At 41.5% G+C, this 15,711-nt stretch overlaps 1 protein-coding gene across 3 annotated transcripts in view; it reads right to left on the minus strand.

The window, feature by feature from the left end:
- Window positions 1-15,711, minus strand: part of LOC144755373 (copine-5) — a 1,407,230-nt gene that overhangs the window by 438,104 nt on the left and 953,415 nt on the right. For all 3 annotated transcript variants that reach the window (XM_078644209.1, XM_078644208.1, XM_078644207.1), the window contains one exon: window positions 4,012-4,075. In XM_078644209.1, the coding sequence (XP_078500335.1) occupies window positions 4,012-4,075 (64 nt within the window). The remainder of the gene's footprint in view (window positions 1-4,011; window positions 4,076-15,711) is intronic.

A 15,711-nucleotide genomic window follows, 5' to 3' on the forward strand; every position in this document is an offset into this window, starting at 1 on the left:
CGAGTCAGAACCTGTGTGTGGTTTGGACACCTCTGCACCTTTGCTCACAACGCTAGGTTCGCCCCTGGTGTTTGTGGATAATGATGCAGAGACTGCGCTGGGTTTGGTCCAAGCCAGTAAAGCTCCAGGCTTGGACTGTATCCCGGCCGTTCTATTTAAACATGATCAGTTGAACTGGGTGCCTTATATCACGACACTTGCTAACGCCATTGTAAATGGGGCACGGATCCCCGACTCTTGGAGAGAGGCCGAAATTTTACCCATCTTTAAAAAGGGGGATCGTTCTACTCCGTCGAACTATCGCCCCATAAGCCTTATAGACGCAATTCAGAAAGTCATCACTAGGATGGTGCTGGCCAAAATTCAGGTCTGGATTGACAATGAGAATATTCTATCCCCATGCAAGCTGGCTTTAGATCTAGCGTCAGTACAATTGATCAGGTGTTCAGATTTATTCTGATATACTGGAAGGTGGTGTTCTTGGGTGGAGGAACCATTTTTGCAGCGTTTGTGGACCTTAAGTCCGCCTTCGACCTTGTCCACAGAGATAAATTATGGGCTACCTTGGGAAAAATGGGAATGCCCCGTGAACTCTTGGATTTAGTAATAAGATTACACGAGGATAACTTTGCAAGGGTTAGATGGGATAGACAGGGGCAGGTAACTAAGCGATTTCCTGTCACCCACGGTGTTCGACAGGGGTGTGTTCTCGCTCTGACTTTGTTCCTGTTATTTATAAACGAAGTCGTGCAGCATTTTGCAGACTCAATAAATGATGCCCCTATCTTGGGTGGCACAAAGTTCCCCCTTCTTATCTTTGCAGATGATACCCTCATTCTTTCCAAAACTCAAAAGGGACTCCAAACTGCAATAAATAAGTTTGAGGCTTTTTGTAAACTTAATGACTTACAGGTGAATGTGAGCAAAACCAAATTCATGGTACTAACTAAAAATAGTCCGATGAAGAGCCATGTTAGCATGAATGGTATTGAATTAGAGCAGGTGGAAGTTATGACCTATCTTGGGGTAGTCTTGGAATATAGGTTAAGATGGAAACCACAACTCGATGCACTCTGTCTAAAACTTGCTCGACTAACAGGGTGCTTAACTAAGGAACAAAGAACCTCTCTAACCAAAAGGATAGCGCCTGCGTTAAAAATTTATGATGCAAAAATAACCTCTGCAATCCTGTATGGTGCTGATTTATGGGGTTTTTCAGATCTTTCCCCATTAGACAGAATTCAAAATAAATGTTTACGGAATTTGGTTGGTCTTCCACAATCCACCCCTTTGAAACCCTTATTGCTTGATATGGGCTGTCGCTCTATAGTTGATGTAGCACGGTATAGGATGGTAGCACATTGGAGGAGAATTTGGTCAACCCCGGAACTGGCCCCCTTTGCTAACGAAATTCTAGATCTAAGATCAATCGTGGGATCTGGTAATCTTCCATGGTTCAGAGATGTGAAATCTGTGTTGGGAAATATGGGTCTGAGCCTGCTGTGGACGGCCCCTGGAAACAATGTTTTTCCATCGAAAAAAGAATTTAAAGCACTTTATTGGGCACCCACAAGACACCATCATGTTGTCCAGACAGAGTTCACTTCATTGACTGGCAGGTTTTTGGTCCATAAGCTTGACCCCCATTTGGAGGATTATTGGGATGTCATTGCCAGGAGCAATGATAGAAAGCTCTATCATCAGCTTAGAGTTGGGACACTACCTGTGCGGACCTTCACAAACAAATGGCGTGGACAGTCATCGGAGTATTGCCCTTGGTGTAAGGATCAAAATGAATCAATAGGACACATTTTCTTTGCTTGCCCCGCTTACCTAGCACCCCGGAGTAAATGGTTAAAACCAATCTGTAGTAAGATGACAACACGGGTGGGTGCGGAGGCGCTGTGGCTTTTAAGAACTAACACATCTGAGATTGTGACCATAGCAGTAGCAAAATTTTTGGGGTGGGCATGGATTATTAGAGCTAGGTACCTAGAAGTGAGTTGAATGAATAATTAATAGTTTCTAGCCTTATTATAGTAGTACGTCTTTAATCGTAAATTTAATTACGTTTTATGTTTTATGAGTCTGGCTGATTTGTTAAACACCCCTTGTCGTGATCATTTGGGTGTTGAAAATAACCTTTGTAATCTAGGTTGTATCAACTTAGTTTTAATGTTATTTAACTAAGGTAATCGTGTATATTAATATTGTTAAAAGCAGAGTGTTTTTATGTATATCTTTTTATGATGTCTTTTATGAGGTATACAACCTTTACAACGCAACTTTTACAACGACCTACCATTACCACGCATTTTTTACAACGCAGGATCCATTACAACGCATACCATTACCACGCATGTATTTACAACGCAGGTACTTTTACAACACATACCATTACAACGTAAGTATTGGTAAGTATATTATTTTATTTAAAATATTATTTGGGTTTTTGGGTAAAGGGGTATTTTTAGGGTTCAGGGTCAGTTTTGGGTTTTTGGGTAAAGGGGTATTTTTAGGGTTCAGGGTCAGTTTTCAGTTTTTGGGTAAAGGGGTATTTTTAGGGTTCAGGGTCAGTTTTCAGTTTTGGGGTAAAGGGGTATTTGTAGGGTTCAGGGTCAGTTTTCAGTTTTTGGGTAAAGGGGTATTTTTAGGGTTTAGGGTCAGTTTTCAGTTTTTGGGTAAAGGGGTATTTTTAGGGTCTAGGGTCAGTTTTCAGTTTTTGGGTAAAGGGGTATTTTTAGGGTTTAGGGTCAGTTTTCAGTTTTTGGGTAAAAGGGTATTTTTAGGGTTCAGGGTCGGTTTTCAGTTTTTTGGGTAAAGGGGTATTTTTAGGGTTCAGGGTCAGTTTTCAGTTTTTGGGTAAAGGGGTATTTTTAGGGTTCAGGGTCAGTTTTCAGTTTTTGGGTAAAGGGGTATTTTTAGGGTTCAGGGTCAGTTTTGGGTTTTTGGGTAAAGGGGTATTTTTAGGGTTCAGGGTCAGTTTTGGGTTTTTGGGTAAAGGGGTATTTTTAGGGTTCAGGGTCAGTTTGGGGTTTTTGGGTAAAGGGGTATTTTTAGGGTTCAGGGTCAGTTTTGGGTTTTTGGGTAAAAGGGTACAGGGTAAAAATTAAATATAATTATATTTAAATTACATTAAATTAAATTGATTAAATTAAATTAAATTAAATTAAATTAAATTAAATTAAATTAAATTAAATTAAATTAAATTATTTAAATTAAATTAAATTACATTATATTAATTTTAATTAAATTAAATTAAAAAAAATATGATATACTTACCAATACTTACGTTGTAATTGTATGCGTTGTAAAGGTATATGCGTTGTAAATACATGCGTGGTAATGGTACTTCGTTGTAATGGATTCTGCGTTGTAAAAATTGCGTGGTAATGGTAGGCGTGGTAAAAGTATGCGTTGTAACGTCATACATCCCTTTTATGATGGAATATTTCGAAATAAAGACGTATGAACTGAACTGAACTCTATAGAAACTCTACTGCGTTCCAAAGTTAGTTTACTATTTTTAGGGGAGTGTAAAGTGGCAGAGTGTGAAGGGTCCTAATTTGGTAATTCGTGTGCCAGCACATTGTTTTATTATGTCCATTTAGGAGTCGAGAAAAGCAAATCAGCCACAGCAGATCAACTTGATTAGGATTTAAGAGTTAAATTAATTACATTAAAAATATTCCAAGGATGTTTCACTTATTTTTATGCGACCAAGTGTAACTTAACTAGTTTGTTCTCCAATAAAACATGTATTCAATGATTTGGTAGCCACACTACTTTCACAAAAGACATTTATTAATATTTTCTGATATTTGCAGGAACAAAGTCGCTCATTTTGCACATCCTCAATTTTAGTGTATCAAATGTACAATATTGCCGAACGAGTGCTCCATTGTAATTCAACATATTTATAATAGTGTAAACAGATGCTTTTGGCAGGGGATGGAGTGATGGTGCTGAAGGCAGGGACAGGGGTGGTAAGGGAGGAGGAGTCTGACTCACTCTGCAGTTCCCCAGTTCTTCTGCTGATAGGATGATAGTTCCACACTTCTTCCCTGGAATACCGCTGAAAATAAAAACAAAGAAGGGTCAGTTGAAAGGGTAGGGAGTAAAAAAGTCCACAATAAAATTAAGAAGTTCGTATCAGGTGAACGCAACCAGCCTAGAGAGAGATAAGACTATCTTAGAGGAGGAGGGTGAAATTGAGAGAGACAAGGCTATACTGAGGAGAACGAGAAGGAGGTGAGAAGAATGGGGAAGAGAAAGGAGACCAAAGAGGAGAGAGCATAAAGGTAGAGAGAGAAAGATGAGACGGTGATAGAGAGATTATACAGAGTAGAAAGGGGGGTTTTATTTAGACAAAAAAAACTCCATGATAGACAGAGAGGCTGGGCAAAGAGACAACACCTGGGTCAAGAGAGTTGGATTTCAGGCCAGGATTGACAGAGCAGAGAGGACTTTAGGGGTCCCGGGGTGAGGGGTGAGGCGTGAGGGTAGAGAAATAGAGGGAGAGAGAGATGATCAGGATGGAGGAGATGAAGAGACATAGGAAGCCAGGAAAGAGAGAGAGAGAGAGAGAGAGATGATCAGGGTAAAGGTGCCTGTGGTAGAGAGCAAGAAACTAAAGGTGGAAAGAGAAGAATTAGGTAGGGAGAGAGGAGCCCAGTTTAAATTGAGAAAATGAAGGGAGACAGGACCAGGAGAGACATGGAAAGATAGATAGAGGGAACCAAGGAGGAGAACGCTGATGCCACGGTGGAGAGAAGAGACTATTTAGAAAACGGGTGATGAGGAAGAGACTAAAGAGAGAGAGAGAGGAAGGGAAAAGCCATAAATGGGGGAGACATTAGGAAAGAGAAAGGAGTCCGGTAGAGAAAGCGAAACAGAGCAGATGAAAGAGTGGGCGTAGAGAGAGAGAAAACCAGGACTGAGAGGAGAAAACACGAAAGAGACAGGACCAGTTTATAGGGAGAGGGCCCACTACAGTAAGCGGGCACCAGGGTAGAGAGACTAGGGAGGAAAGAGACACTAGTGTAGAGAGAGGGACTGGGGCGGAGAAAGAAAGTGGGACAGAAAAAAAGATGAGAGACTGAGGGAGAGAGAGGGGAAGTAAATGTGAGTGTAAGAAAGGGAAAGGGAATGACGGCTCAGAGAGGACAACAGAAACTGGGGCAAAGGGTGAAAATTCGTCAGAGAGACCGACTATAATAGACAGAGTAAACTGGGGTAGAGAGACAGAGAAGACTGGAATAAACATACGAGATGGGGCTTAAGAGAGGAGATCCAGGCAGAGTCTTGGTGCCTGAAGTGGTGGATAGCTGGGCTTGCAAATCAATGACAGGAAAATCAACAGGATTAGTAACTAAGAGGCGAATCCCGCAGGCAACATGTCGCTCATAAAACGATATGTAAAAGAACAAGACCATCCTTGCTGTTATGTTCAGATGTTTAACAAGCATTTGCAATGCAATAGGTCTCGCATTAGGAAAGTTTGAGCTATTTGTACTGTAAATGACAATTTTTGATTTATGTGTTGGTTTTGAAAATAGCGAAATTAATTGCTTTGTCATTTACAATGTCAATAGTTATAACTTTCGCAAATGTGACACCTATAGCATTTGTAATGCAATATGGGTTGTATTTACGTGACACTTTCTTTTGGAGCAGAATCAAAAGGTGCTTTAGCGATAAACACCACTGCATGTTGCTGGGATTATACACGATTGTTAAGTGAATTCAATTATTGTTGTGCTACGGTAAAACACATCACCACTTCAGAGACACTTTTAAATGTTTTAAACATATTCTAAGTGGGACAAAAATATGAAAGCAGTCATCCCTTTTACTTTATACAAAAACAAAAATAGCCTCGTCACCTCCTCGGCACAAGAAGGGCAGAACTCGAGTTCCTGGCATACACACTGTTGAAATCGAGACACAACACTTGGACTCTATCAGACACCAGGAAATGAGGCAGAATGGAGGAATGCTATAGTAAGAGAGGACAACAGCCTTCACTTGAGATTTGTCAAGCTGCACCAATGACAAGCAACAATAAATACACAAAACAACAAGATGCAAACTAAATGATGCCTGAACCTCAAAGCTGAATCATTTCCTCTCATCTAACCTTAACCTCAGACCCTGCTTATAAGTGCAGTGCCTTGTAAAAACAGAAACATTAAAATAAAATTTGGAAACTAAAAAATAAAGAAAAAAATTAATATCATTTGTTAGGTAGGATTCTTGATTTGAATGCTAGCATTTTCTACTCAATCTTACATGACTCTGCTCTACAAAAAGGCTTGCATAATACCCTTATGGAAAGATATATTTTCCAGTTCTGGCGACACTGGCTGTGTTACTTTACCACTGTGACTGCATATTTAAGCCTGACATTAACCGCAGAAAAATATTCTCCACGAATGTAAGCTATCTATGTTGACAAATATATGCGGGCTTAAGGAGCAGAATACTCTGCATGGGCAGTAAGTACTCTTCTTTTAGTGACTGGCAAAAATGTATAATACAATTTACGTTATACTTAAGGGCAACATATGGGCTGAACCTGTAAGCGTTTTACAACATGAGTGGTTTATGAGGGTGTCCATGAGCAGAGAGTGAGGGAGGGGTGGCAGATGTGAGTGAGAAGACACGGGATAATAATACATCAACAATTCCAAAAGGTCGGGAATGTACATTTTGCAGATAGATCATTAAGAGTAATACAGCGGCTTCCAACTTGAAACATATTTGAAAGGCAGGTATTACATTGTTTTATCCTTACGTTTTACAGGCAGATGCGTGCATGCAGCCACTTCAGAGTTGTAAAGAAGACATGTAAAAATGCAATCTTCCATTGGCACACGCTTGCTGGCGTATTTACAGAGGAGAGTAGACTATAAACTAATTAAGGATGCTTCGAGCGCGCTGGTGTAGCTCCGGGAGGAAACAGGAATACATCGGGGTCGAGGCAATGGGTGAGTAAACCAGAACCAAATTAAGGTCGTAAAGTTTCTTAAAAGGGTTGAAAGGAAAATCAACTATACTAGAGAAACAAAGCGAATGAATCGGTAATAAACAGGAAAACCAAGTAGGTGCAGAAGTGAAAGTATAGAAACAAAAAAAGCGAGACTAGGGTAATCTTTCTACCCAGTTCGGTGACCACTTAACCCAGCTGCTACTCGATCGCACGGGTCCTCTCAGATGAAACCAGGCATAAAACATGCTAGATTTGTAAGTGTATTTCCCGGTGGCTGCAGACAACTCCATTTCCATCATCTCTTCCCTTCACGATCTGCACTTAGACCCTCATTTCGATTCAGGATTCAATCTCGATACACAGTCTTGTTGTGGGCCTGTCTAAGCTTAACTTTCCTTTCACATATAGTTTTCAGGCGCCAGTCTAGACGATTCTACCCACTGAACTAAGACTACAACTCCCAGAATGCATCGAGTTCATTAAGGAAAACCCAGTACCTGGAATTAGGAGTCCTCGTGACAAGACGAGTAATCTGGTAAACATATACTATGCGGCATATGGAACACAATCTGAGAAAAAACACGCACGTTAAGGGAACGGCTGGACCAGGAGCGCCTACAAGAGAAACAATCAGAAAAAGTGTTCAAAGGATTTACTCAGCCCCCGGGTACACTAGGCAACTAGGACCAGATATGCATTCTGAGTTATGAAAGGACACATGGAATTCGTTCATGCCAGATGTTCCCGCAGACACAAATTACATGCCACCCGTTTCAAATCAGACAACGCCGACTTACTTCTAATTGACCGGATGAAAATCTTTTAAATATATCTGACTGCCATAGAGCCACTGTCTTACTTTCGATTCTGAACTTCTGGCAAAACTGACTGCAAACGAAGCCAATCAGAATACTGCTTTATTCTGACTGACAGGGAACCCGCCAGTACTGGGAGGATTTGAGTGCTGCACCGCCCGACAAAGCTTGCAATTGGCTAAAAAGAAAAGAAACCGCCCCGGAAAAGACTGTGTAGCTGTTCTACACGTGAACGAGGTTGTAACCGTCTAAGACCCACGTCTGTTAATATCTTCCGGAAACGAATGGGAAGATTAGATAGACTGACTCGTCCCGTATGTTGGTGCTTACGCGTCCTTCCATGCCTTCCGAAACTGATCTCATGGAAGGTGCGGAAATACACGGAAATACTGCTTCAGGCAATCTATAAAAATAACTTTGTCATATTGGAATATTGAGCATAAAAATGTTGTAACTACAGTTTTCGCACATTTAAAATAAAGAGACACAGAAACGTAAGTGATTCTTTTTAACCGTCTAAACTTCCCCGTCTGTTCATGCCTCCCGGAAGCTTAGAAATACTGATTCCTCCCGTTTGTTTGTGCCTCCGCTTCTTTCTATGGCTCCCTGAAACTGATCTCATAGAGCTTCCAGAGAAGCACAGAGATACAGATTCAGTCAATATGTTTAAATGTATGTTATGCTCAGGGCGCGCGAACTAAAAAAACAAGGGTGAAATGCAGCCTACCTGACGTCGCGCTGGAGCCTGCAGTGCAGCCCATCGGCCTGGTGCGCGCCTCGGAAGAGACGCCGGAGGGCAGGAGCGTGATGCCGTGAGCATGCACGTTGCCGTTCACAGACCTGAGTCGGCTCGTGCACAGGTCTTGATCGGCTCGTGCACAGCTCTGTCTCCCTTGGGAGACAGCAAGGCGGCTATAAGTCTCGTTGGCGGCAGCGCGAAGCGCTGCAATGCCAGCCAGACCTAAAAATGACTGTGTCATTACAAGATCGGTACAAAAGTAAAAATTAGTGCGACAAACATTGTGGTCAAAACCTGTGTTACAATACATGGATAAAAATGGCCAAAAGTCCAATGCATCTAAAACAACTTTCAGCATAAGTCTGTGTTCATGGCACCTCGTTGCGTTGGATGGCAGGGGTGGCCCAGACTCACCAGTCTGCTTATAAATGACCTCTGACCTTGCTATGAGAAGTCGTGTAATTTTGTTATGCAGAGTACTTGTTGTTCACTTGAGAACTATGAATGTTATGTGCATTTTGGGCGAACAATGTGCTCACGAAAAAATCTGTAGTTCCCAAATCTTTTGGTCACCTAATTAGTTTCTGGACCACCTGTTCGTGACAAAAAGGAAGCAATTGACCATATAAATGTAAAACCTGATGAAATAATATTGCAATCGAGATGCAAGTATCACTCTACTCAGTGAAAAATACAAATTCCAGACAAACACTAGTCACACAATTAAAGTATGTGACTATGTAAGCACCAGTGGCGCTGCCATGTTCCTAGGGTGATAGGGTGGTGGGAGGGGGGAGTAAAAAAAATAACATTCAATTAAGCACCTACTTAAGGCACGACTCAACGTCGTCCTAAACTGCTGGTCTCACTTCCAGGCAGGCTCCGACGTGGGACCAGGAAACTGCACTAACCAATCCTGGCACTGCTCTCACAACATGAGAGCAGCACCAGGATTGGTTGAGCGGTCTCTCTCCCTGCACTTTCTCTGACCTAGCTGTCTAAAACTGCTATGTTCGAGAACTTTGAAATGTGCATTACTGGCAGCCATTGCAAGATGGCCGGCAAAACAGACATATGCATTTTAAAGCACATTGCTCCCTGGAGCTGCCACTCGGCACGGCAGCACTGGCCCTGCCCTGCCCTGTCGCTCAGTTCAGGACGGGTCGGTTGCTCAAAAATAAAATGGTAATAAATACACTCTTAACACAGTTTATGGAATAACTTTGCTGACTGCATTGACTGCAACCAGAGATTGGAACGTTTTCCCATGAGCTATATGAGATCAGAGTAAATTGATCATGCTCAGACCACAATTGAAGAATTTTCTACTTCTCAACTCCATATATTCATCCACACTCTTTCCTGGATCCTATGCAACATATGGCTGCTTTTTTTTAATCCTTCTAGTACCAGGACAAGTCTTATCTGAAATAGCTGAATTTGCGTTCAAATGGTAAATTCATTCTTTTACCTACAGGTAAACCCTGCAATGAGTTCTAAGCGAGATTAGCAATGCGTAATAAAAAGTACAGTTAGCTCTACCTCTGGTTGGAACACATGTCAGTGGTTCTGAAATCTTCTGATGGGATTTGGAGCAAAGAAGCTGGAATACTGGTCTGGCAGTGTCAAGCTAAATTCAGGAATAATTACAAAACCTACCGATTGAAAGGGGGGAAATATTACAAGCAATTAAACTTATTCCTGGAGGCAAGGCCCCTGAGCCGGATGACTTTCCAATTGAATTCTACAGGTCCTGACACTATTTTGCCATCTTTAGAATCCTTACTTCAACAATTTGTCGCATCCAGTGTTGTTTCAGGAGCAGCGGTAGAAGCCACAATAGTTGTGATTCCTAAAGAAGGGAAGGATTATCTTGAACCCAAGAATTATAGACCTATTTCCCTTTTAAATATGTAGACATAGATTTATGTAAAGATACTAGTGAAACCTTTGATTACCAAATTAATTAATCAGTCACAATCCGGGTTTGTTAAAGGTAGATTGACATGTGATAATACTCGTCTCTTTTTCCATGTGATCGAAAAAGTGTCCCTTGCTAATTCTCCAGTCACCCTTGCAACCACCTTGGATGCCGAAAATGCTTTGCCTAGGGTCTACTGGCCTTTTCTTAAAGCTGCTTTTTATAGTTATAATTTGGGTGAAACCTACCCTTCGATGGTTATGTTCCTTCACGCAAACCCCACTGCGAGGATAAGAGGTAATGGGTCTCTCTCTTCCTCTTTTTCAAGGTACTTACCAGGGCTGCCCTTTATCTCCACTACTATTTCTTTTGTCGATAGATCCTTTATTAGTGACGATTAATGACTCTTCGGATATTAGTGGTGTTCCTCTCAGTTCACGCACATTCAAAATAGCCGCATATGCGGATGACATATTACTTGTCTCTGAAAACCCTGACACTGAAATTCCTAACCTTCTCTCCCTTATCTTATTTTTTGCTGAATTCTTTAGCTACTCGCTGAATAGAGATAAGACAGACATCATGCCTCCTAATGTTTACTGATTCCCTTCTTCCATTGGACATTCAGGCCTTCTATGAGAAATGAAAATGAATAAATACCTTGGCATATGGTTTATAAGAATTTTGTAGAATTGATAACCGCTAATGAACAGAAAATCTTAGATAAGATCAAGGATCAACTATCCTCTTTGTCAGTCAAATGTATATCGGGGGGGTTGGAAACCATAAAAATGATGATTACGCCCAAGTGAATTTCTTGATTATGATGCTTCCTGTTAGGATGCCTTCCAATTTTTTCTCTACCTTACATAAATAAACATCCATTTTTTGTGGTTAAATAAAAAACCTAGATTGAATCTTAAAAAATGTAGACTACTGCATTCAATGGGAGCGTGTGATTTTCCAAATTGGTATAACTATCAACAGATATTCTTATAGCCCGCGGAGTGTGCTGGTTTGATACCTCAACTACTATGGTAGCCCCTTGGTTTTAAATTGAGCACCATTTTATATCACCTGCATTAACCATGAACTCTTAAGTTGCCCTGCTCCTCTCATATATTTCATGACATGATTCGAGCTGTCAAACTTTTGGATAAGTCTTTATCATCGGAATTATTTAAGTCTTTGGCCCTTTCATTGTAGAACAACTCAAAACTCTCTTCTGAGGCTTCAGCCAATACAGGCCCTGTCTGGGATGCAAAGGGTATGTATACATGTAGTGTCTGATCCAATGAAAGATGTCCAATCTCTCTCATTTGCCCTTCTACAGACTAAGAATTCAGTATCCAATATGGATTTTTATAACTTCTTAAAGATTAAAGCAAAAATGTCAAAACTTTGTACATTAACAAGTTTTCTTATCTCTCTTCAAAAGTTGAGCAGAGGAGACCACATAGCGTCGAAGAGATAAAAAAATCTTGCGCAGTGCTCTGGTGCAATCTCTTTCACCCCTTCAACAATAGTATTCGACATATCTTCAAAAGTCAAATCTTCCTTCGATTCCTGACAATAATTGGAGAAATATCTTTTCTAACCTTCTAGACAATAAATGAATCATAACCTTATCACAGACACGTTTTTACACTGCAAATTTTCTCTATTAGACACCGTCCAAAATGTTTAAATTGCATCTTCTTGAATCTGATCTTTGCTAGTCCTGTAAGGATGCTGCTGGCACTCTTGATCCTATGTTTCTCACATGTAAACACCGCTCTATTTATTGGACGTAAGTTTATGAAAGAATCTTTCTCCCTATCTATCCCTCTTTTCATGTTAGGCCCACACACTTTGAATCCTCCTTTGGAGCTATCTGATAATGATATGAATTTGCTAGACCTTCTTTTGACAGTAGCAGTCAACGTTATTTTGTTGGAATGGAAAGTGTTGAATAATGTTTCATTTCATATGTGGTGGGCCTTAGTTACCCACCTTAGAAGCATACTTAAAAGTTTATCATTTCCCCCAAGGACACCTGTCCCATTGTGGTATATAAATAAATAATACCGGATCTATTTTTGAATGAATGAATGAATAACAGATAGCTCAATAAAATAAGAGTCAAGATTCGAGGTAGTAGGAGTTTCTGCAGGTTTATTACAGCATAAGGACAGGATCCGGACAACCTGCATAGAACAGAGGTGACAGGGCCCAGCAGGACAACTGGGGCCCAGCAGGACAACTGGGGCCCAGCAGCTGCCGGGGCTTGATCTGGGATGAGCGCGCTAACTTTTAATAACAATACATGGACTTATATACATAGCGCGAACACATAGCATTACATTGCAGTAGGCGTAGCAGTGGGTGGAGCAGAAGGCGTGACGCGTAGCAGTCGCGAAAGATAACAGTAAAAAGAGGTGTAACTGGGAGTATACATAGACATGTGGTGCAGACGTAACAGAATATGTCATGAATGGGGCGGAAACATAGGAGGGGGCTACCTAAGGAGCCGGGACCTCTAACCTAATGGTGCGCGAAAACTGGCAATGACGTATTACTAGGAGAAGCTGGGGGCTATGAACTCTGTGCTAGGAGCAGAGACTAGAGTCTGGAGGGTCGGAGCGACATGTACCTAAACCCTATCTGGTATCTGGTGTTTAGGGAACATGTTGATATAAACTAGAAGTCATGAGGGGAAAAGCTAACTTGACTCTAAGACTGGACCATGCATTATTCTACATGTAGTGCGTGATGAAGAATACTAAATGACCATTTAAATACAGTATTTCTCTAACGTGGAGACGAGAAGGCTAGACAATGACGGAAACTATTGATGCAGTTCAGTAGCTTAGGAATGCAGAAAAGGAGGACTGAACTGATAGCTGGAACTATAACATACTTTTGGCAGACTCAGAGACAGAGCCGAGCTGCACCGGGCACTGCGAGGCAGGAAGTAAGTGAAGGGTCGAGGATACAGGTGGGGGCTGTATCGCTCCTCAGCGAGGCTTTCAGGAGACAGGAGCTGAATCTGATGTCCGGGCCCTGTTGAGGCCTGGAAACGGGGACTTTATAATGGAATAACGTGCACACTGAGAAACGTGGCAACGTAACTTTACATAGGCCTGATATTCGTAGTATTCACGAGGACTGGAAACTAACATACTAAAGGTGGACACAACTGGAATTGCGTCATTAATCGGACATGGGGAATAACATATGCATATTAGTCATGCACACATAACATATGATGGATGAGGCGTAGGGACACAGAACATGGCAAAATTTACTTTTCCACATTCCCTCCTTGTCACTACGTTTCCATCAGGAAACATCAATATTCATGATACCATCTATCATTTCATACAGTACCATTTGCTCGTCTCGAATTGTCTTGGAACGGGATTTAGAACGGGGCTTGGGACTAGGGATACAAGAGGTAGCGCACATGCTGCAAATCGCAGGGCCACATTGTATACAGAGGCAGCAGCTAAATATGATCGCTACTGCAATACCTAGAAAGGACAGGACTTTCCATCCCCATGCGGAAATTATATTCCAGAACCAACCAGACCATGTCCAGGTGCCTGGATCTTGGTGTAACAGATGGGCAATTTTATGGAGTCTGGTTATAGCTGAATAAACAGACGGCGCGTTATTTGGAATGAAAATGCAGCAACTAGATCCGATGACTCTACAGGCCCCGCCCCTATCGGCCAGTATGACGTCAAGGACGAGACGATTTTGCAAAACGACAAATCTCATAGCAGATTGTTCTTCGGTTAAGTTACCTAGAGCAGAGGCAGTCTCATTTACTACAGCTTCAAGGGTTCTTGTTAACCTACGGATCAGTTTACTATTCTTGACAGGTCCTACAAAGAAGAAGAAACCTTTATTGAAATCTGTATACTGTTCTAGAGTAGTTTCAGTATAATCGACAATTGGGGACTCCCTTCTATGTCTAATGTGTACTAGATGTGTGTTTCTGTGATAATCAGATGGGGCTAGGAAAACAGGTGGCAGTAGGAAGGCAATGTAACAGGTTCCCTCCCAATCGAGGGGCAGACGAACATATGCAGTTTGACCACAAATAAAATAAGAATGACGTGAAGCTTTGAAAACAGATTTCCCACTGTCACTATACTGGATAACAGTAGTACATTCACTATGACCTACATGTATGGAACCATAACTACGGACACATAATTCGCCTTTTACAGGTAGTACTGAAATAGCAGGTAAGTCTGGAGTAGTATCAGACTGAACATTCAGGACCATGAAATTCGAAGAATAATTACCTAAATTATATACTTCATTTTCTAGATCTAAACCTGTTCTGTGGGGGAGACCTTGCTTGTCTGAGAAACATGTACTGTTAAGAAAAGACATATCTGTTGAGGATGACGTTAACGTGGACCATGCTCCACATGAACCATTATGAGAAAATGGATAAGGAAAGAGTGGCAGAACTCCCTTCGGTGTCTGGAAAGGGGGGAGTCGACCACACACCCAACAATTAGTGGCATTGCTGGTCTGGTGTGAATAATGTAACATACGGATAAATGTGTTGTTGCGCATAGCGAGGCGGTAAGAATATTCGTGAGGAGGCAGATCACTAAACGTGTGCTCTACTGTAGCATTAGCAGACATATTTACATGAGGAACTGGAAAATACAGATAGAACGCATAGCTGGTGCAGGAAATCATTATGCTGATGAATAATATGAAACTCAGAAAAACGATACATTGAATTGAACTTCGACTGACTCTCTCACTATGGGGGTCTATGTTATACATGTCAGAAACAGTCTAACCGTTTCACCTAGGGGAGGACTTATACAATCAAACTGACTGACTTATTTTGCTAGACCTGAGCTTTAACTTATACTCCTGTTGCGGAGTTTTCTCTAACAAGGGAGGGGTTGTAGTAATGTCTTTTGCGGGACAGTCCTTTAAAACAATGTTTTGGCAGTCTTTAGAATCTTGGGAATCCTTGGAAATGTTCTTGGAGACTGGTTTCAATCCATTGAAAAGTTTTACATGAGAAAGATGGACCCACCCCTTCCTGCCTTCCAACTTGACGGCAGTACGGGTGGTCAAGAGGACCTGACGTGGCTCCTTCCAACGAGGCTCCAGCGGACTTGATCTGTCAAAATTTCGGACCATCACAAGGGAACCTGGAACGATTTCATGCGGTGCCACCTCGGTATTGTCTGGAAATGCGGCGGCAACCTGTGAACGACATGAG

This window comes from Lissotriton helveticus, chromosome 5_1 (genome assembly GCF_964261635.1).
Source record: "Lissotriton helveticus chromosome 5_1, aLisHel1.1, whole genome shotgun sequence".
In the NCBI taxonomy this organism is placed as follows: Eukaryota; Metazoa; Chordata; class Amphibia; order Caudata; family Salamandridae; genus Lissotriton; species Lissotriton helveticus.